This window comes from Mus musculus, chromosome 2 (assembly GCF_000001635.26).
Source record: "Mus musculus strain C57BL/6J chromosome 2, GRCm38.p6 C57BL/6J".
NCBI lineage: Eukaryota > Metazoa > Chordata > Mammalia > Rodentia > Muridae > Mus > Mus musculus.
This window is the reverse complement of record NC_000068.7, coordinates 32784515-32807313: the sequence shown is the minus strand read 5'-3', so window position 1 is coordinate 32807313 and position 22799 is coordinate 32784515. Positions and strand designations below refer to the sequence as shown.

At 50.9% G+C, this 22799-nt stretch overlaps 1 protein-coding gene across 2 annotated transcripts in view; it reads left to right on the top strand.

Moving 5' to 3' along the window:
* Positions 1-19707, top strand: part of Stxbp1 (syntaxin binding protein 1) — a 59631-nt gene extending 39924 nt beyond the window's left edge. Inside the window, exons 12-20 of one of the 2 annotated variants that reach the window (NM_001113569.1) lie at positions 528-593; positions 1165-1245; positions 4422-4560; positions 5385-5494; positions 6633-6734; positions 9124-9209; positions 11144-11298; positions 12601-12726; positions 17677-19707. In NM_001113569.1, the coding sequence (NP_001107041.1) occupies positions 528-593; positions 1165-1245; positions 4422-4560; positions 5385-5494; positions 6633-6734; positions 9124-9209; positions 11144-11298; positions 12601-12710 (849 nt within the window). In that variant the 3' untranslated portion in view covers positions 12711-12726; positions 17677-19707. The remainder of the gene's footprint in view (positions 1-527; positions 594-1164; positions 1246-4421; positions 4561-5384; positions 5495-6632; positions 6735-9123; positions 9210-11143; positions 11299-12600; positions 12727-17676) is intronic. The other variant, NM_009295.2, reaches the window with a different exon arrangement.
* Positions 19708-22799: the final 3092 nt, after the last annotated feature.

The following is a 22799-nucleotide window of genomic DNA, read 5'->3' as shown; positions in this document are numbered from 1 at the left end:
GAAGAGGGCATCAGATTTCATTATGGATGGTTGTGAGCCACCATGTGGTTGCTGGGATTTGAACTCGGGACCTTCGGAAGAGCAGTCGGCGCTCTTAACCACTGAGCCATCTCGCCAGCCCGCATGTGTATTTTCATACACACACATAATTAATTAAAATATAATTTAAAGAGCTGGAGAGATGACTCAGAGATTAAGAACAATTACTGTTCTTGCAGAGGACCCAAGTTCTGTTCCCAAACCCATATTGGCTCACCACTGCCTGTAACTCCAGCTCCAGGGGATCTGATTCCTTCTTCCAACCTCCACAGACACCTGCATTCAATTGTGCTCAGTGCACACACAACCGTATAATTGAATACATCTTTTAAGTCCGTGAGTGGACACTTGTAAAGTCTAATGTAGCTGCTCTCCTGCCATGTGCCTCCAGCTTCACAAGTTAATCTGAAGCAAGTTCAGACTAACTGCCTAGAAGGCTAAGCCAGGAGGACCACAGGGCTAGTGACACTGTACCTCCTTCCTTGTAGACCACCATGCGGGACCTGTCCCAGATGCTGAAGAAAATGCCCCAGTACCAGAAGGAGCTCAGCAAGGTATGGAGACCCCAGCCCAGACTGTCTGACTCAGAAGTGTGGGACAGCTCACACCCTGCTGCCCCAGGCAATTCATGAAAATCTTCAGAGCCTAGATTCAGTTCTCATTGGGGAAAGAAGGGAAGGGAGACTGCTTCCTACTGCTTTCTTCTCTTTCCTCTATCTCTCTCTTTTCTTCTTTTTCCTCCCTTGTTGTTGACCGGAGGCCCCAGTTCCTCACTACACAGGCCTTAGCTGGTGCAGGCTGTCCTCACCTAGCTGCTGGCCTCCCTCAGAGGTGCTGAGCTGAGAGGGGACCAGGAGGCATCAGGGCTTCTGGTCCTGACCATAAAGGTGCAAGGACATTACTTGCCTGTAAGGTATTGACCAGGTGCTGCGGCCACCCTGCTGAGCGGCTCCAGCCGCTCCTCTCCTAAAGGACCTTGACCTCCTCTCCTGCAGGCCGTGGTTTACCCCACTCTCCCAGCTAATGAAACCTTTATTCCCGCTAGTACTGGAGTCCTCTGTGAGGACACTCAGGGTCCTGGGACTCGGTGGCTGTCCTCTGTACTGATTCTTGTGCTTCCCCTAGTATTCGACTCACCTGCACCTTGCTGAAGACTGCATGAAGCATTACCAAGGCACTGTAGACAAACTCTGCCGCGTGGAGCAGGTACGATTTCTTCCTTTCCTTTTTGCATGGCAAAACTTCTGCCCGACCTATTCACCTCACTGAATCTTAACCTCTGACCTTGAACATCTTACAGAATCGTAGGATCTAGAGAAGGGAGAGCCCATGACCCCGGGTTGTCTCAGCTGTGGGGCCAGTGTGGAGCCGCTTTGGTGGGTAGGGCCAAGATAGTTCTGGAGTGCTGTGCAGTTTGGATCTTGCATGCCTGGCTCTTTCCAAAGGCTCTGTTTTTCCTGGAGTGACAGACCTGACCGTGGCAGGGTTGGCTGGTGTTTATGCTCTGATGTGTTTTGATCCCGCTATGACCAGACCAGCTTCAAAGCCCGGGCTGCAGCAGCAGGGCATGAGTCTTCCAGCTTTTCTAACCTCAGGCCTGGATGGGACTCTGCCCTCACTGGTACTTGGTGTCCCTGCTCCCAGCACTGATGTCATTGTCACCTTGTGTAGAGTACCAAAACCATAACTGTGGCAAAACTGCTAAGCTGTGTGGCAACTGTCTTGTTGTTGCTTTCAATCCCCTTGGATTGATCTCAAGAGATCAGACTCAGGGCTGCGGACGAGGCCCTCGAACACCGAGCAGGTTCTGAGGGGAGGAAGAAGATACTGAAAGATTTCAGGGTGCCAGGCTTGGTGGCTCAAGCCTAGGTATTTATAAATCAGACAGGGTTTCTCTGTGTAGCCCTGGCTGTCCTAGAACTCACTCTGTAGACCAGGCTGGCCTGGAACTCAGAAATCTGCCTGCCTCTGCCTCCTAAGTGCTGGGATTAAAGGCATGTGCCACCACTGCCCAGCTGCAGATCAAATATTTACATTACAAAATTACATTAGCAAAATTACAGTTATGAAGTAGCAACAAAATGATTCTATGGTTTGGGGGCCACCACAACATGAGGAACTGTATTAAAGGGTCGCAGCGTTAGGAAGGTTGAGAACTGCTGTGCTAGTCAGTAAGAAGCAAGTTCAGATTAACTGCCTAGAAGGCTGAGCCAGGAGGACCATAGGTTTTAGGCCATCCTGGCAGCTTAGTGACAGCCCATCACACTTAGCACCACCACAGCCATGGTAGAGCCTTAGCGGGAAGTCTCATATTCCAGGAAGCATCAACTCAGGCTCAGTGTGAGCTGAGAGTCTCACCCTTGGCTTGCAGTAAGAGGCTCAGTGGAGACGTGCATGCTCTGTCCAGTAGTGTTGGCTGGGTCGGAAGGGAAGCAGCCCTCCCTCTGAAAGTACCCTGCTTCTCAGGCACCCTCCTCAACCTCACAGCTTCTCCCCAAGAGCTCAGCCTGCCAAAGCAGGAGCTGGCTAGTCCACTGTTTCTCAACCTGTGGGTCACAAGCCCTCTGGTGGCTGAACAAGCCTTTCCCAGGGGTCACATCAGACCTTTACATCACGATTCATAACAGTAGCAAAATCACAGTTATGAAGGAGCAACAAAATAGCTTTATGGTTGGGGGTCACCACAACATGAGGAACTGTGTTAAAGGGTCATGGTGTTAGGAAGGTTGCCACCCACTGTGCTCTCAGATTAATTTTGGAAGCACAGGTTGTTTTGTCTTTTGAAAGTGATTTAAAACCATAAGTGTTAAGCTGGCTGTAGTGCGGCAGACCTGTAATCCAATCCTAGCACTGAGGAGGCAGGAGCCGGTGGACTTCTGTGGACTTGAGGCCAGCCTGGTCTATATAATGCATTCTGGGACAGCCAGGGCTATTTTGTGAGACTCTGTCTCTAAAAACTACCCAAAAAATTGAATTAATTGCATTTTAGTGAGCTTAGAGAGTGTGCTCTAGGGCTGGCAAAATGGCTCAGCAGGCTTGCAGCCAAGCCTGACAACCCGAGTTTAATCCCTGGAACATGTGTGAAGGAAGAAGAGAACCAACTCCCCAAGTTGTCCTCTGACTTCCAATGTGTATCATGCATACACACTAACACAATAAATAAATGTATGTGTGTGTTTTCTTTTTTTTTCAATTCACTTTCTATCCTAATATCATTCCCTTCTACTCCCAATACCCCCTCACACAGATCCTTTCCCCATTTCCCCCTTTCTCTAAGAAGGGGGAGTCCCCCCCAGGCATCACCCTCACCCCCTGTGTATTTTTTTTTTTTTAGTGAGACTGGGTGTGATAGCTCACACTTTAATCCTAGCATTCAGAAGGGAGAGGCAGGAGGATCTCAGAGGTTGAGGCTAGCCTGGGCTATATATAGTGTGTCCCAGGCCAGCCAGAGCTACATGGTGACCCTATCTCAAAAACAAAACAAAAACAAATTGGGGGAGTGGGTGGTGCTAGTTTCTTCCTGCTGGAGCACACATCTGCTGGAGCTGTTGAGAGGACTGGGAGGGAAGTGTGCCTTCCTCAGACCATGTCAGAATGTGAGGTCACCATTTGGGTAAACTCTTGGGGTACTGATAGGAAGAGGAGTCCCAGAAACCCTTCTAGGAGTCCCAGAGAAAGCAGTGGCTGTGTCAGATCTAAAGTCAGTGCTCTGGCTTGCTGAGTGCAGTACGCTGCCCGTGGGGTATGTGACACCTGCCCTGGCTGCCCATGGGGTGAGTGGCACCCACCCTGGCTGCCCATGGGGTAACTGAGTGGCACTCTCTATGGGTGTCCGTGGAGTGGGTGGCACACACCATGGCTGTGTTCATTTTTGTCTTCTCACCTCAGTTTCCTGTCACCTTTCTGTCCTCCACCTCCCAGGCTTGGGAGTCCTTCCTTGTTTCTCCTCAGCCTGTGGAAAGCTATAGGGAGATTAAAACCAGAGGTGAAGCTCAGAAGAGTTAAACCTTAGTGTGCCTTTCATGCCAGGAGAGCCAGGGTGGAAAGAATCCAGCCATGCAGGGGCCCTTGAGATGCCCAAGTTTTCATGAATGGGAAGCGAACCCTGAGTCCCTCAGCTGGGCCGTGTATGTCACAGGTGGGGTGCCCTGGCATCCACCTACAGTCTGATCAGGTACTGTGCCTGCTTTGGAAGGACTCTCAGGGCTCTCGTGCCTGGCCATCTTAGGATTCTATGTCAGCCCGATGCTGCAGGAGACTTGTTCACAGCCTGCTCCCACAACACCACAAAGTCAGGCATTTGTAGGGCGTGAACTTCCTGAGAACTGTCACCTTCCCAGACTTGTCACAGACATAGGACCAGCAAGGTGTGTTTTCTACAGGACCTGGCAATGGGCACAGATGCTGAGGGGGAAAAAATCAAGGACCCCATGAGAGCCATTGTCCCCATCCTGCTGGATGCGAACGTCAGCACTTACGACAAAATCCGTATCATCCTTCTCTACATCTTCCTGAAGAACGGTAGGAGCCGGCGGGGGTGAGGAGGACCAGAGGGGCGGGGTGGGGGGGAGCAGAGAGCGAACAGTGCAGATGCCAACCAGCAGCCCTGGGAAGGGGGAGAACGTGAGGCCAAGGGGCCTGCTCGGCAGCCCCAAGTGCACAGGCAGCAGGTGACACAGAGGAGCCACCCAGCTCTCCCAGCCAGCTTGCTAGCACTCAGCCTGCCAGATGCCTCTAGGTTGCATCATTAGTAGTAGAGACCTTTCAACATCTGACATTCAGCCTTTGGGAGGTAGAGGCAGGGGTATTAGGAGTTCAAGGCCAACCTTAGCTACAAAAGTAAGTTTAAGGCCAGTTTAGACTACATGAGACCCTGTCTAAAACAAACCAACAAAACAAAATTCCCCCAAACAAACAACAATAAAAACAAAACAAGCCGGGCAGTGGTGGTACATGCCTTTAATCCTAGCACTTGGGAGGCAGAGGCAGGCAGACTTCTGAGTTCGAGGCCAGCCTGGTCTAGAGTGAGTTCCAGGACAGCCAGGGCTACACAGAGAAACCCTGTCTCAAGCCCCCCCAAAATTGTTTTTACCCATGTCGTTGTACAAAAAACTAGGTAAGGAGTCTTTCTCATCTCGTAGGCAGGGACTGCCGGGATGCCAGGTGGACGGAACAGACTGGGAGGGCAGGCAGCCGTGGTCAGCACAGGGTGGCTCCAGGAGAGCGGAAGGCTCTTCTGACCCCACCATAGATGTAGCCGAGGAGGAGAAGGGAGGCCGAGGTTCTGCACATGGCGGTGGAAATGGCAGGGCTTGGGTACGGTGACCAGGAGCCTTGTTTTTCAGGTATCACTGAGGAGAACCTAAACAAACTCATCCAGCACGCTCAGATACCCCCAGAGGACAGCGAGATCATCACCAACATGGCTCACCTCGGCGTGCCCATCGTCACGGATGTAAGGCCAGGCCACAGGCAGGGAGACTGTGGGAGGGAGGCTGGCATACTGTATCTTCATCACGTTCATGATTGACAGCCCATTATGATACAGCGGTATACAACATCAAGAAAGGAGAGAGAGGGAGTGGGAGGGAAGGCGAGAGAGGGAGAGAGAAGGAGAATGAGTCGGAATAGGGAGGAAGGACAGTGAAACAGTTCAAAGTCAGGAATTTGACATATCCAGGAGTCACATGGTCACTAAAGCTGAGCTGTCTCTGAACTTATCCAAAACGGGTCACCCCAACTTCCCCTGCTGTATATCCTGTGTGACACAGACTCAGCATCTCAGGTAAGGATGGCAACATTGTCAAAGGCGCTCTTTTGCTCTGCGTCTTTGGCAGTGGGGTGACCGAGAGCAAAATACAGCAGCCTGTTCAGAAGGTCAGGTCAGGGCTACATAGTGTGCTGTGAGAGAGCAGGCAGACTATCTGATTCAGTGCCTTGAACCCCAGATAGAAAAATCCCCATGTTATTACTTCCCCTTGGAAACAGGCTGCCCACCGGGCAGAGTTCACAAAGCCAATTGGGGTCTTTTTTCTTCTTTCTTTCTTTTTTTTTTGGTTTTTTTTTTGAAGACAGGGTTTCCCTGTGTAGCCCTGGCTGTCCTGGAATTCACTCTATAGACCAGGCTGGTTTCGAACTCAGAAATCCGCCTGCCTTTTCCTCCCAAGTGCTGGGATTAAAGGCGTGCGCCACCACTGCCTGGCTCCAACTGGTGTCTCTAGGAGGGACTAGGTTCCACTGACCTGACCAGTGACCTGCAGCTGGCAGGGTTTGGTGTGTTCATACCTGGGTCACAAAAGGCTCAAAACAGTAGAACTGATTCGTTTAAAACTGCCCATGCTGCTACACAGAGAAACTCTGTCTCAAAGAATCAAAAAACAAAACAAACCCTAGAAAACCCAGACTTGCTCAAGTCTCCCTTGTTTCAGAGTTTCTTAAAGAGGTATATTTCAGGGCTACTCTGAGCAGAACCTCTCCTTTATTACTCTTTGCCATGTTAATTCTGAGGAGGGTCCTTGAGAGAATTCCTAGAAGTCACTGAGACCCAGGATGGCCCCTGACTGGCATCTAACCTGATGGGTGCTTGCTTTCAGTCCACACTACGCCGCCGAAGCAAACCGGAGCGGAAGGAGCGTATCAGTGAGCAGACCTACCAGCTCTCACGATGGACCCCGATCATTAAAGACATTATGGAGGTCAGTTTGGGGTTCAGCAGCAGGGTCCAGGGCTGCTCTTCAGTAGGTGGTCCAAGTTCCAACACCCCTGTTCTCAGGTAGCAGTGACACACTATGATTTTGTTCCTGTGAGGATGAGTCCCTGGTCCTCTGTGGCTCTGTCAATCTCTGAGGACTCATGAACACCCATGGGACTGGTTGTAGTTTGGGGTACTATTGCTGTGATGAAACACCAGGACCAAAAGTAACTTGAAGAGGGGGGGCATCACTGTTTCATCATCAAAGGCATTCAGGGCAAGAGCTCATACAGGGATGGAACCTGGAGCAGGAGCTGATGCAGAGGCCATGGAGGAGTGCTGCTTACTGGCTTGCTCCTCGTGGCTTGCTCAGCCTACTTCCTTATAGCAACCAGGCCCACCAGCCCAGTAACCTGGGCCCTCCTACATCGTTCACTAAATAAGATAATGCTCCAGAGGCTTACCTACAACCTGATCCGAAGGAGTCGAGTTCCCTCCTCTCATGTCAAGTAAAACTAGCCAGGAAAGACAGATACATGGAGACCTCAAGATCCATTTACCCACTGTTCCAGTCTCAGGGGGTTAGCCCCATGCTTTGGAGGTGCCTCTGTGGTTAGTATCCAGAAGAGCCAGGCTCGTGTCAGTGTCTCTTAATTAGGATTTCCATTGCTGTGAAGAGATACCATGTCCAAGACAACTTTTATAAAGGACAACGTTTAACTGGGGCTGGCTTACAGTTTCTGAGGTTCAGTCCATTATCATCATGGCAGGAAGCATGGCAGCGTCCAGACAGACATGGGGCTGGAGAAGAAGCTGTGAGTTCTACATCTTGATCTGAAGGCAGCCAGGAAGAGTCTCTCTAAGCCTGTCTACACAGTGACACACTTCCTCCAACAAGGCCACATTCATTTCAACAAGGCCACACCTCCTAATACTGCCATTTCCCATAAGGCAAGCATATTCCCCACCACAGTCAGCATGCCATGTTCAGACGAGGAACATGCACAGACTCTACTGGGGTTGACGTGGTCCTTGTGGATGGCATCTCAGCCAGATGTGAAGGGTCTCCCAAGAGGCTACAGCCTGCCCACCCACCTCCCCACACTGCACACAGACCTGGGCTCTGGGCCTCAAGCTAGCCCCTGGGAATAGTCATGTCTCTACTTCCTGGTCCTGCGTCCCTTCCATCTCTACAAGGTCCCACAATGTATGGTGCCTCACATGTCTGACCACTTAACCTCACAGAGCCTGTTGCATTCTGGTCAGCAATACTATTTACATATAGCTTTGCTGTCCAGTTTGAGGCCATCTTTTGTTTTTGAGATTGGGTCTTAAGTCCAGACTGGCCTTGAACTTCTGACCTTCATTCTACCCTAAGTATTGGATTCAAAGCATATACCACCATGCCAGTTATGCAGTACAGGGATCAATTCAGGTCTTCATATATGCTACACAAGTACTCTACCAACTGAGTGACATCCCCTGGGGTTATCTTCTAACAGGGTGATTCTGTCACTTTGTCCATGGTGTAGAGCCTCACACTAAGCTGCAGCACCATGTTTCTTGGCTGTCAGGGATAGAGGCAGTGGGCTTTGCAGCAGCTCTGTGGACTCACTCCTATCCCTCAGCATCACTGCAGGAGCCACTAGCTTCTTAAGGTTGGATGAGACAATACACCCAACTTCTGCACTTGATAGGCGAACACAATGGGAGTCCAGAGAACAGTGCTTTGCCTTGTATCTGCGTTAGCTCAGGTATTGCTACCAAATTATATGCTAGAATAGTATTTATGTAGCATGAGTCAGCATCCTATTTTTAAAACCTACAAAGCCAAAGGATGAGTGGCTATGCAACACGCAGGAACCAATTGCTGTCTCAGTTGCAGGACTGAGGAAGCAACCCTCTACTGCATTGCCCCCCGGCTTTTCTGCCCCTCCTCCCTGCTCCCCAAGGAGACCTGCAGAGGTTTCTCACGTTGCTCCTAAGTGGAGTGTGGATTTCCAGTCGACAGGAGATAGCCGGAATCCATCCACTAGACAATTAGCCCCTTGACAAACTGCAGGGGTGGCTCAGAGCCGGTTGTCACCAGGCTGACCTGTCAGGAATGTGGTGGGCAGAGTACATGTTTACTCCTGGTGGGTTACACAGTGGAGAACATGGCAGAGACAAGGGAAATGAACACCTTGTCTGACAGAGTGACTCATGGGCCCAGGCAGTCCGGCAGCCTGCTACAGAAGGAGTGTCCTAGCCCCCTGTCCATGCTGGGTCCCCGGCAGTGGCAGTAGGCACAGGAGGAGGCCTGCTACAGATGTGGTCACTGCCTGACATTTTGATTTAGCTCCTGCCAGCCCTTTCAGGCACATGGTGGCCTGACCTCTCTCTCTCCTCTCTAGGACACTATCGAAGACAAGCTGGATACAAAGCACTACCCATACATCTCTACCCGCTCGTCCGCGTCCTTCAGCACCACTGCTGTGAGGTAGGGCAAAGTGGGGGAAGCAGGGGGCACTGCCTGTGAGGCTGTGAGGTTATCTGGCTATGAGTGGCACGTGCCATTTGAACCTTCCCACGTCATCCATTATGGCGAAGGTGCAGCAGGCCCAGACTCACAGCAGGCCATGTGGCTTGCCCTTTGGTTCCCAGCCTTCAAGAACTCATTCCCTTTTCTTTCATGCATCTGCCTCAGCCACCAATCCCTGCTCATCCTGGAACAAGCCAGGCCTACTTGTACCTCAGAATCTCTGCATTTACCCACCCTAAACACACACACACACACACACACACCACTTTAACTGCAGCCAGGTAAGCTGTACACCCCACCCCTCTAATCTGTAGGTCTTTATTCAGTGCTCCTCTTCAGTCTTCTCTAGCTACCTGTTGAGTCATGGAGCCCATTGTTCATAGCAGTTCTCTTCATAGCCTGAGGTGGGTGGCCCAGGTGCCTGCCAGCTGACAGTCATTCAGACTGTGTGTCCTGGGAACTGGAGGCTGAGCTGGGAGCCTGGAGGCTGTCAGAGGCTGCTGACAGTCACCTGCTTCCCAGGGTTGACTTCTTTTGTTTGTTTTGTTTGGTTTGAGGGGTCTTTATTTATTTGCTTTGTTGGGTTTTGTTTTCTTTTTATTTTTCGAGAACACAGGGTTTCTCTGTGTAGCCCTGCATAACCTGGAACTCACTCTGTAGACCAGGCTGGCCTTAAACACGCAGGGATCACCTGCTTGTGCCTCCCAGTGCTGGGACTAAATGTGTTCAGCACTGCTGCCTGGCTTGTTTAGTTGGTTTTTTGTTTTAAAAAGACTTATTTATTTAAGTACACTGTAGCTGTCTTCAGACACCCCAGAAGAGGGCATCAGATCTCATTACAGATGGTTGTGAGCCACCATGTGGTTGCTGGGATTTGAACTCAGGACCTTCAGAGGAACAGTCAGTACTCTTAACTGTTGAACCATCTCTTCAGCCCTAGTTTTGTTTTGTTTTGTTTTTGAGACAGGATCTCTTTGTGTAGCTCTGTCTGTCCTGGAACTCACTCTGCTGACCAGCCTGACCTTGAACTCACAGAGATCCACCAGTGATATCTGCCTTCCAAGGCTGGGATTTAAGGTGTGCTCCACCATGACCAGAAACGCTCTAGGGTGCCAGCCGCTGTCCCTTTTCAATGGCTTGTCTCTGGCTTTTCTTCTTTCTGTCTTCACCATTGGCCTTTACCTGGTCATGGGCCAGAGGTCTGCAGTGGCTCTGTGGCATTGGCATTCCCTGGGATGGAACAAGCCATTGCCAGCTGTGGAATAAAGTACAGCCTCCAAGGGCTGCACTTGCTGGGCCAGTTGGGCCCAGGAGAGACTGGTAGTGTCCCACTGCATCCGGGGCTGTCGTGATGAAGCAGGGTGGAGCGTTCTGGTGTCCAGAGAGGACTTGCTTCCTCTCTGTCATGTTTTTCATCGTCCTGGCTTGTGTCTGAGGCTAGGTCCCTACTGAGGAAGTGCAGGGACAGAGGGAGGTTTGTTACTGAAGGCTGAGCTGCTCCTTACCTCCTGGTAATGCCTGAGCAGTGCCCTGCGGCCCTGGCTCTGGCCCATGGTGGTCAGCATTTCCCATCCTGTTAGATTGTGACTTGTTAGTGAGCAAGTGCTGTCTGTCCCTGGGGATATAGTACCAGAAAGCCTGGCTTCCACAAGCTTCTTTACATGTGAGCAGTGTGCAAACTTGATACTCAGTGATGCAGAGTCCCAGGCAAGCCCAGACATCTGGGTGAGAACCATCCAGGCAAAGCTGCTGAGAGGAGCCTGGGTATTTATGAGAGTGGCAGTCACAGCTCAGGCCCCTGCAGTGCAGCACTGATGAGCATGGGAGCAGCGCCATGCCGCTGTGTGAGGCTCCGGGTAACAAGCCACCTGTATCTGCTCTCTCTCCCTCAGTGCCCGCTATGGACATTGGCACAAGAATAAGGCCCCCGGGGAGTACCGCAGCGGTCCCCGCCTCATTATTTTCATCCTTGGGGGTGTGAGCCTGAATGAGATGCGCTGTGCTTACGAAGTGACCCAGGCCAACGGCAAGTGGGAAGTGCTGATAGGTAAGCAAAGCATGTGTTCTGCTGTGGCCTCACTGCTCCTTCACTCCATCCCATGCTTCCTGGCACTTCCATCTTAGGGCCTCCCTCACCCCAGCACCACTTGGCCCCGGATAGCAGAAGCCAGGGCTGTCTGCCACACTGTGTCTCTTGCTGAAGGACAGCATTTTGGAATGGAAAGAGCCTGGGCATAGAGTCCCAAATCCATACAATGACACTGCCCGAGTGCAGTCACTTAAGAAAGAGAGGCTCTCTCCAAGCCATATCATTACCTTGCCTGATGGCAGGGCTGTCACTACTGACCACCTCACCCTCTGTTGGAGGTAGACAGACAGCGTGCGTGTCCATGGATGCTGCTGACCCAGTGGTCGGAAGGGTCAGAAGGGTGTCCTACCCAGGCCCTGACCTTCTGGGCTGCCACACCCTTTCTTGTATTTCCTGTTCACTTCCAAAAGAGCATAAGCCACTGGGGGAAGATGGTCTGTGTGGCAGACGGCACGGCCTGCTCCCTGTCTCCAGAATCATCTGCAGCATCTAGGGCTGACAGACAATCAAGGGAGAGAAATCTGGGTTCAATTGGGTTCATGTGCACTGCTAGAGAGGCGGCCCTCAGCTGCCCAGCCAGAAAGGCTTCCCTCAGCGCACAGGCGCCTGTCCACACTCCCAGGTGAGGTCATCTCAGCGAGTGTCACTTCTGTCTATCCAATTTGGATGACCCAGTCCCGGGACTCCCCAAGCTGTCCAAGCAAGCAGGCTCCATAGGGCAGTAAGATTACAGTTTCTGGGTTTGCCCAGACAGGCATGAGGGGGTCATCACCTTTGCACAACTACATGGGAAGACTGCACACCCCTCCCCAGCTCCCACAGGCAGCCACGATTCATTTCCCTGCTTGTTTTTCTGTCTGTGACATAGGCCCCATGAGTGTTCCCTGCTCACTGCCTGCATATGTGTTGCATGCATGTGTTAGAGGACTCTGAGCTCAAACACAGCTTCCCTGGACAGTAGCTGTCACAGCCAAGCTTTGGGTGTGACCCTTCCTTTTCCCCTTTGGACCTTCCTTAAGGTTCCTTGTGCAGGGGGAGGGTGGAGACCCAGGGACAGAGAGCTGCCCATGTGGGTTCATGGAGGGGCTTCTGAAAGCAGCCACCATCCGCCGTGTGCCTCACGTGTTTTGTGCATGCCTGCATACGTGTGTGCATGTGCCCGTGCATGCTTCGCCTCTCACGCCTCTCCAGCTTTGGGCACTGGGGCCTCCGTTGGCGTGTCCGGGGCGCCTCGTTCAGCCGGCCTCTATTCTCCCACAGGTTCTACTCACATTCTCACTCCCACCAAATTCCTCATGGACCTGAGACACCCCGACTTCAGGGAGTCCTCTAGGGTATCTTTTGAGGATCAGGCTCCAACAATGGAGTGAGAGCCAAAGAGACAAAGTAAAAGCAGCTTATTCCAGAAAGAAACTCTTCCACTCCGAAGGGCTTTCTTTGATGATCCTGTCACTCTCTTTCTTTCTTTTTCTCTTTTTACTTTATCATTTCTTTGATTTCCTTTTTCCAAGAAAATGCTTGCGGTTCTTAATGCCAATTGAAAATGTGTCCAGTGCCACCTTCACACCCTGGGCTCCACCCGCCAGCTCACTCCCGCCCTGGGTGAACGCTGTGCAGTCAGTGGGGTTAGGCCAAGTGACAGTAGCTATGTGACTACTCCTCAAAGAGGAGCCTAGGGATAGGGCTGTCTGAGGCCTGGTACCCAAGCCAGCTGCCCAGGATGAAATGCAGGCTCCTACAGGGTATGCAAGCCTGAGAGTGAGGCCAGCGGACATTCAGGATGGCCACAGGTAAAGGCCGACACTAGGGAGATGTCCACAGCACCTGAGGGTGAGAGGGGAATAACAGGGGATAGAGGAGGCTCCGGGCCAGTGGATGGCAGAGGGACAGGTACAGTGCTGAGGGATGACCACCCTTCAGCTGCTGTAGGTTCCGTGATAGCACTGCTCACCACACCCCACGCTGCAGAAACTGCACTCTCTTGTTCTGCTTTTACTCCAGGCCAGCAGGGTAGGCTGGTGTCCCAGCCACTCAGCAGGCAGAGGCAGGTCCAAGGCCCACCTGGGCTACAGAGTGAGTTCAAGACCAGCCTGGGCAATTTAACAAGCCTGCGTCTCAAAATAAAAAGTAAAAACGTAGCTGGAGAGATGGCTCAGTGGTTAAGAGCACATAGTGCTCTTGGAGAAGCCCCAGATTCTGTTCCCAGCACCCACATCCAGCCACTCACAACCTCCTGTAACCCTGGCTCCAGAGTATCCAATGCCTCTCTGTGGGCACCTGCATTCATGAGTGCACACTCACACTCTTATGCATAATTAAAATAAAATTAAAGCATTTTTAAAAAGTAAAAAGAGGGCTGGGATGTGCCTTAGTGGTAGACAGGTTGCTTGGCATGAGGAGTGACCCTTGCAAGAGGAGGAAGAAGGGAAGACACCTCTCTCTCTCTCTCTCTCTCTCTCTCTCTCTCTCTCTCTCTCTCTCTCTCTCCTCTTGATAAGCTCTACAGCCCTCAGGGGAAATCTGTTCTTGATACCCCAAAGCTTGATGCTCAGGAGCATCCAGGCTGTCAGTCTGTCTGTCTGTCTGTCAGTGACTTAATAGACCCTCCTCACTCCTGCTCTGTTTCTATCCTTTAAGCATGTTGGGAACTCGGTGTTAGTAATTCCTCAGTATTTTTCCCTGTTTTATTATGGGCTCTGAAAATGTCCTTTCAACATAAGTTGATGTGTGACCCAGTGAGCTAGTAAGTTGGAGTGTCCGGTAAGCCACAGTGAGAGAGCCCTGGCTACTGCACCCAAGCACCTTTGAATCAGTCTGCATTTAGTAGGTCATGTGCAGGCCTGGAGCCATGCTTACATACCTCTAGCCTCCTGTGCATCTCGGGGCATGGCTCTTCTGAAGCTTACTAGATACCACCAGAAGCTGGCTTGCTTAGTGTGGTTCCCATGCCGCAAGAAGAAATAGTAGGCCACTCCATTTACCCCCACTTCCCCCAGCAGAGAGGTATCACCTCCAGGGCAATAGCTGTGAGCCAAGAAATGGACTAGGCCATGGCCTGGACCTCAGCTCCATCCTCCCTGTGCTCCTCCTCCTCTGAGAAGCACGGTCAATAGGCAGTAAAGCATAGAGGTGAGCTTCTGTCCACCAAGGCCAGAGGAGACAGAGGCACTCAGGTCTCAAGTTCAAAGCCAGCCTAGTGTACACAGTGTGTCTAAAACCTAAGTAAACTAACAGGGCACGGTGACACACGACTTTAATCTGCCTCTTAGAAGGCAGAGGCAGGCAGATCTATGCAAGTTTGAGGCCAGCCTGGTGTACACAAGTTTGAGAATAGCCAGACCCTGTCACAAAGATAAATAAATAAAATTTAAAATATATATGTCTTGAGGGGAGCAGGGAGATGAAGCAATGGCAAACCACAGAGCCCTAAATCAGTGAGGCCAGAGGCAAATGAAAGCCATTCACCTGTCCTGTTGTGACCTTCCAGGTGACAGAGTCAGAGTAGTGCAGACCCTTAGAGAGTCATAGTTTTGGAGCTTACCTTTAAGATGAAGCCCAGACACAAGGGAGAGTGGCCCCAGCAAGTATGTGTTCTGGAAGACAGTGCTGTTTGTGTCCTCCTAGCTCCTCTCTTCAGGCACTAGTGCAGCTGTGGGTTAGGGGAAACTTGATCGTTGAAGAAGCCTAATTCTCTCAAGCCTCATGTGTCATCCCTCTGCATGGCCCTGAGTGAAGTCTGATAATTAGAATTTCACATTTTCACCTTGTGATGCAGGTAAGTAGTGCCAGGCATGAGGGGATGGTCAGGAAGCCATCAGAACAAATGAGAGAGTTGTAGAAATGGCTTGGTGGTTAGAAGCACTGGCTGCTCTTCCAGAGGATCTGGGTTCTATTCCTAGTACCCTCACAGGATCCTGTCACAGGGGATCCAATGCCCTCTTCTGGCCTCGTTGAGCACCAGGGTCAGATGTGGTGCACTGAAACGTTGAAGGTAAAACACTCACATATATAAAATGAAAGTTGTTTTTAAAAAGGAACAAAAACAAGTGAAAGAACTCTCAGGCTAGATTAGACCTATTGAGTGCACATACTTATGAGGGTTGTTTTGTTTTTCAAGACAGTATCTCTGTGTATCTGTCCTGGAACTAGCTCTGTAGACCAGGCTAGTTTCAAACTCACAAAGATCCACCTGCCTCTGGCTCTGCCTCTGGCTCTGCCTCTGCCTTTTGAGTGCTGGGATTAAAGGCGTGTGCCCCCATCACCCCCATCAACCTTTCACTTGTCTGGTTTTTGTGTGTGCTTATATAGAGAATATTTTGCTGTGTTCCTGGTTGGGCTGTTGGTTCTGACATACAAGCATCCCTTGTATGTCCCTCTGATAAGGCTGGCTTCTTTCCCAGAAGGCTCCAGGGAGCTCTTAATCCAGAGAGCCACCCCCTAAGTCTTTGAAGAATGAGATGGTATTTGAGTGTGCCTCGACTTCATCTTTGGCGGCACTGCCGGCATTTCACAATCACCCAGCTGCGTGGCCTGGAAGAGCCTCAACATTCTTGAGGACAAGGCCAGTGTAGCCAATCTTTTGGAGACTAACATGAGATCAATTGTAAAATACAACTTAGGGGCTCGCCTCGCTCACTTTGAGGTGTGGATGGTACTGAGTTCCTTGTGCAGTACTGAGACAGTTCAGGTTGTTGGACGTCAGGACCTGGCTATGGGTGACCTGGATCAAGGGAACTAGCCTTCTACTAAGCGAGGCCTCACCGGCTCAACAAGATTTAGTTCTACACTTGTCCTTCAGTAAAGACTAGGAATAAGATAGTATCAGAAAATTCTAGATCTAGCTCCCCGACTTTCTGAATGTACATGTGAAAAGTGAGGAGGGCCTTTGAAACAAGCCTCTGATCAAAGGAGCCCCTTTAAATTCACCTTCCAGATCAAAACTTCCAGTTTCCTGGACCAGTTTCCAGCACTGGGAGCAGGGCATTCTCTCACCAGTATGTTCCTTGTTGACTTTAGGAAGCCCTAGGCCACTCCTCACTGGATCCAGAGCCCCAGCATGGAGGGAGTGGAGGACAGCCCTCCCTCTGGCACTAGCTCATGCTGATGACCCTTCACTTGGGAAGGCCTTTGGCCTGCCCTAGGACTCCTAGGAAGACTAGCTAGCTCACTGCAGTGAGTGTGCTTGAGCAGACGGGCAGAATAAAATGCTCCTGACTACACATCCACTCTGTGTAAGGAGCTGCACCTCTGCAGATTAATGGAACAATCCTTAAAGCCCAGGGCCAGTACAGAGAACATTCAGGGCAGCATGCTTGTTGACCCCAGGGCATAGCCAGGGATGGACTTCTGGACCAGAACAGTGAATGCAGAGACAGGACCTGGAAGAGCCCCTCAGATTGCTGCTCTTCTGCTGGTCCACACTGACCAGGAAGCTTCTAGGTCACTAAGCAGGTGGTGTCGGGGGCGCGGGGAGCAAGGCACCTTGTTCCTGCCCTTGGAACAGAAGTCTGGAATGGGATCTCGGCTCCCCACTCCCACAGAGGCCTACTGCTTGCAGGTCCCTTCCCCAGGGAGGCACATTTTCAAGAACAGACCTTTCCTTTGGCTCTCCTGTTCCACCAGGACCCTGCTTTGCACCCACTGCCACGCGCATGCACGCCTCATGCTCACACCACCGTCACCTTCATTCTGTTTGATCAAGTCCATGCCCAAACCACTTGGTCCATGCATCATTTTAGTGCACCTACATCTCTATGGAAAAGGCCTTCATTTAAAATTTTATTTGTATTTTTTTTAACCTTTGCTCTAGAAGTATATCTGATTCCATTAGCTTAAACTTTTGCAAGCATTTCTAATCTCTTACAATACAAGTCTCTTACAATACGGTCTCCACAAGGTAAGGCCTCAGGTCCCCGCCCTTTCCCTCACACCTGAGGTCCCCCACTGTGCCAGCACCAACATGCCGGCTCCCAGAGGTTAGTGGGTCCCCATGCCCTGCCAGGCACCATTCTCTCTACATAGAGACACCTCCAAGCCTCTGCCCTTCTCAGCCACTGTCTCTTGCCATATTTGAAATTTCTCTACCTGGCTTCACCTTAACTTCAAGAGAGAATGAAGCAGTCACCCATCACCTGACAGATGGCTCTGGGTCATCCTGGGACCCTGCGTGAGCCTAAATGCTTCCTTAGCCTAGTTGACGGGGACCCAAGGGTTCCATCCCCAAACCCTTCCCAGCTTCCACTGGACCCAGACCAGGGTTGGGGGGATGGAGAGTCGGGGACAGAAGCCTCAGGCCACCACAGGTGAGTGAGCTCACTGTCTTCTCTGCCTTCCCAGGATCCACGCACATTCTCACCCCACAGAAACTGCTGGACACGCTGAAGAAGCTGAATAAAACAGATGAAGAAATAAGCAGTTAAAAAATAAGCTGCCCCCCAAAACCCCGGCTCCCTTCCCAAAATGCTCTGCAGCTCCCCCGTGCGCCACCTCGGTTACTCTGCTGCCTCCCCAGCCCTGCACGCCCTGGCCACCCCGTTGCCGTGCTGAGTTCTTCTCCTGTGCGATGACACCCCATCTTGTCCTCTGAAAAGCAAGAGAGTAATGTGTTGTTTTTTAAAAATGAGCATCTTCTGTATGTATCCCACAGTAAGTTCACATGCAAGCTCCACACTGCAGAAGCGTCAGAACTCCGGACCGAGTGAATTCTCCCTTATTTATGACCCCGTGACCTGTATATAGCCCTGTCCCGCGTGTGCACATTGCTTGAATATGGAAAGGTAGATGTGTGGGTGTCTCTCCAAGCTTGGTTGGATTCATTTCTGTCCTTGTTGGTGTTTGTTCCCCGGATAGGACATGCTGAGGGAGTGATGTTCTCGCTAGCCCCTGCTCGCTCCCTGTTCTCAGCGATGAGCAGACACCTCTGGAGGCTGGCGTGGAACGAGCCTCCTCTTTGCACCTATGGGGGAGGCTTAGGGTGTCCACAGGAAGCCAGTCTGAGTGCCGGCCAGTGTGGTCTCCAGAGCCTGGCACTGCTTTCCCTGATCTGTGTCCATACTGTTGTAACAAGTTAAGCCCTTCAGGCTAAATCAGCCTGCCTAGTGCCCTCGGAGCCTCCAGAGTTAGGTCTGACCAGCCCCCTGCTTGAACACAGTTTGGATAGAGGCCAAGGGTCAGGGGTGGGCTGGAAGCTGTGAGTTTGGCACTCTGGTCAAGGGTGCTTTGCTGTAGGAGCTAGGCCTGAAGAATGGGGGCCCTGCTGCTTAGTCAGAGTCCCCTCAGTTTAAGATACTTCATCAATCTTAAGTTTGTGTAGTGTACAGTCATGTGTCATTGTGGTTGTATGAAAAGGATCATTTTATTCTTTGTATTAGTCATCACTGTATAAAACATAGCTAGCTATAAAGCAGAAATTCCAGAAGCCGATGCTGGAAGGATGGTCTCCACCCTCAGGACGCAGCAGCCCCCTGAGCATGCTGCTCACCCTGCTGCTGTAGTCGTGAAACAAAGACAGTGGAAGTCACAAAAATGTCCCCAGCCCAGTCCCCGCCCCTCCCTCCCGCAGATTTGTACGTATTACTGTGTCTCGTGCTGTCTTCGCAAACGTGGTGTACGCCTGCCGCAGGTGTCCTGTGCCCTTCTCCCTCCCTGACTCTAGAGTCTCTCTTCTCCTTAGTTCTCAGGCCTCTCCCCTGCTCCTCTCCAGTGAACCTTTTCCCTTAGGACTGAACCACACTAGCACCGGTTGATTTCTTCTGTAGCGCTTCTCCCATCCCTTCCTCCGGTCAAGCAATGCTCATGCTTCAGGATCTTGTTTGTCGAACATGTGGGGTTTCCTTTATGTTATTTATATAAATAATTTCTCAAATGGATATTTAAAAAAAAGCTAGTCTGTCTTGAAACTTGTTAACTTGAAACTCTTGAATCTCAGTGTTTAAAGTATGGAAGCACAACCGTGTACCGCTCTGTACCGTCCTGTACTGCAGCATTTGAGTCTAATAAAGACGTCAGCTCTCACTCATGGTGCCTGGGCCCACTGCAGAGCTGGTTTGACTTTGAGGACTATAGAGGAGGCCAGCCACCCCACAGCTGGGGCTTGGAGGCTTCTGGATCCAGGGGGTTGTGGCTTGCATTGCATCTGTACCTATCTCCCATCTGGGGTACAAAGCTTGGCTCTAGCCTCAGGCAGAAAAAAGATGCTGCCTCGGCGATGGGCATCCATCTTTAGTCCCAGGACTTGGGAGGCAGAGGCAGGGGGATCTCTCGAGTTCAACCAGTCAGGCCTACATAATTAGTTACAGGCCTAGCCAAGGCAACATAGGGAGACACTGTCTCAAATGAATGAATAAATAAAAATAAATAAGGACCTGCCTTGACATGAAGAGCTTCTTTTCAACCGTCTAGAATGCCTCTGCCACAGGCGGGTCTCTGTCAAGGCCAGCCTGGTGTACAGATTGAGTTATAGGACAGCCAGAGAAACCCTGTCTTGTAAAACATAAAAAACCTAGTTAGTGCTGGAGAGATGGCTCAGCAGTTAGGAGCGCTTCTGAGGACTGGAGTTTGATGCCCACAGGATAAGAAGTCACAACGGCCTATAACTCCAGTTCCAAGAATCTGACTCCCTCTTCTGGCGTCCTTGGGAACTACATGTAGATATACACAACATTTTGTTTGTTTGTTTTTTGGGGGGTTTTGTTTGTTTGTTTGTTTTTGTTTTTTCAAGACAGGGTTTCTCTGTATAGCCCTGGCTGTCCTGGAGCTCACTTTGTAGACTAGGCTGGCCTCGAACTCAGAAATCCGCCTGCCTCTGCCTCCCGAGTGCTGGGATTAAAGGCGTGTGCCACCACGCCCAGCTACATTTTTTTTTAAGTCAACTAAACCTCTGTAAAGCCTCAGCTCTCTTGTCACAGTAACAGAAAATGACACTTTCACTGCAGGAAGGAATGTATCAACTCGAGGTTACTTTGTAGATTTTGCACCTGTCCCCAAAATTTTTGCCCAGGGGAGTGTGTTGGGGAGCAGAGGAAAGTAACATATACACACCTTTCTTAGGTCCTAAAGACAAACCAAAGTTTGATTCCACCAAAGGTTCCCCTGGAGAACCAATGAGAGTTTACTGGGCTCGGAGCTTGAGTGAGGGCGACAACTGGGAGCCTGGGGAAGCCCAAAGCTGTGTCGCTGGAGATTTGATGTCTACAGAGATGGTGTTCCCTCCTTCTTCTTCCCCAACCTACATATACCAGCCCCCTCCCCCAAACCCTGAAGCCACATGCAGTTAGGGCAGAACTGCATACAGCTGGTTGGGAGGGGCAGCTGGATGCACAGGTGGGCCCAGGGACTGCCCCCATCCCTTCCTAAAAGGGAAGGTCAACAGTGAACAAGCTCAGCTGAAGTGAGCTTCGCAATCCCAGTTGAACACATGTGGATGGTTGCAAATGTGGCTTGTAGAACATCCCACTCAGCTCCTCCAAGATTCCCTTTCTAAGCAGACTATGGTGAAGACAGCCATGGAGCAATCACGCCAGGCCTCTCATAGATAGGTGTTAGGTGGGTCCCCTGCCACTACAGATGAGGAAGCTGGGGCTCGGAGGGATGCAGGCTTTGGTCAAGCTCACTCCTGGGAGACTTCAGATAACTGGGCCAATGTCAGGTCATCAGAATGCCTGGAATGGGATCCAACACAGGGACTTGAATTCTATTTTTAAAAAATATTTATTTTATGTATATGAGTACACTATGGCTGTCCTCAGAATCACTAGAAGAAGGCATCAGATTCCACTGCAGATGGTTGTGAACCTCCATGTGGTTGCTGGGAATCGATTTCACAACCTCTGGAAGAGCAGCTATGCTCTTAACCTCTAAGCCATCTCTCCAGCTGCGGACTTGAATTCTAAACTGAGTAAGAAAGCAGCATAAATACCACTTATTCCTTCTCCCTCGCACTGTGGGAGTGGACCTCTAGCCTCTTTCTGCTGTTTAGGCTTTTGTTCACTTGTTCCTTGTTCTGTTTTATTATCACTGTACTTGTGTGTGTGCAGTGATGTGCATGCAGAGGTCAGAGAACAACTTTTCTTCTTCCACTGTTCTGGGCATTACAGGCAGTTTTACCCAGTGAGCCATATTGCTGGCCCATGTTTTCTTATTTTGAGACAGACTCGAGCTAAGTTGCTCAAACTGACCTTGAACTTGTGTTGTGCCCCCACCCCCCACCCCACTCAAAGAAGCTGAGACTACAGGTATTCATGGCCATGCTGGGCTATCCTCGTCTTTTCTGACATCTATTGGCCCAGGCTTTCTTTATTCCTCTCCACCGTAATTCCACCAAACAGCAAAGAACCATACTGTCCTCTGTACCATACTGTCCTCTGTACCATACTGTCCTCTGTACCATACTGTCCTCTGTACCATACTGTCCTCTGGAAGCCTTAGCTCTTAGTGTCCCAGAGCTCAGAGGAAACCTGGGGCCGCTCCTCCAAAAGCTGTAGCACACCTTCAGTGTGGAAGATACTGCAGCAGGCCAAAGCACAGTCAAAGCAGAAACTGCTAGCCCAGTAGCCCTGGATCCCAAACCATAAGCTGTGGCTCCCATGGAGTCGGAATTACAGGGGCTGAGAGAATCTGGCAGACCCGAGCGGCATCCCCTCTAGGGCTTTGCATATGATAGATATTCCCTTCTGTGACATCCTCAAAGTGACACCAAGTGTCCAGTCATCACTGAGTATAGTGATGGTCCGTCCCCAAGAAAGCCTGGGGACCAAAGAGCAGACACCATCATGAACCAAAAAAAGCCCAGTGTGCCTGGTATGATGGCTCAGTGCTGAGAGGCTGGAGACGCGAGGAGCCAGCTAGAGCAGCTGCCAGCAGGATGCCCACTGGCTCCCATCCCATACCTGTATGCTGACCCCTGACTCCAGGGGACAAGATCAAAGCTTCAGAAGAACTTCATCTACTTGGGATGGCACTGGACAGATTGATCCCTGCCACTAAGCTTTAAAGATCTCCCAAGCTGGGCCTGGTGGCGCACACCTTTAATCCCAGCACTTGGGAGGCAAAGACAGGCGAATTTCTGAGTTCAAGACCAGCCTGGTCTACAGAGTAAGTTCCAGGACAGCTAGGGTTAAACTGAGAAACCCTGTCTCGAAAAACAAATACACACACACACACACACACACACACACACACACACACACAAGTAAAGATCTCCCGAGACCCCAGCATGGGAGCCTCCAATACAAAATGTGTGGCTGTGCCACCAAAGAATTGGCAGGTTGGTCTAGGCAGAGGCACACACTAGCCTGGGGGCTCAGCAATTGTTTCTGATTATCCCAAAGTCCCAAAGGCTAAGGTCCTTTATGATTCTAATTTATTTCCATTTGAGGGAAGGAAAGGTCTTCCTGGAACCCAAACTTGTACTCAAGAGCCTGGTATCCTGCTCTGAAAAAGCTAGGCCTAGGCCGGACACA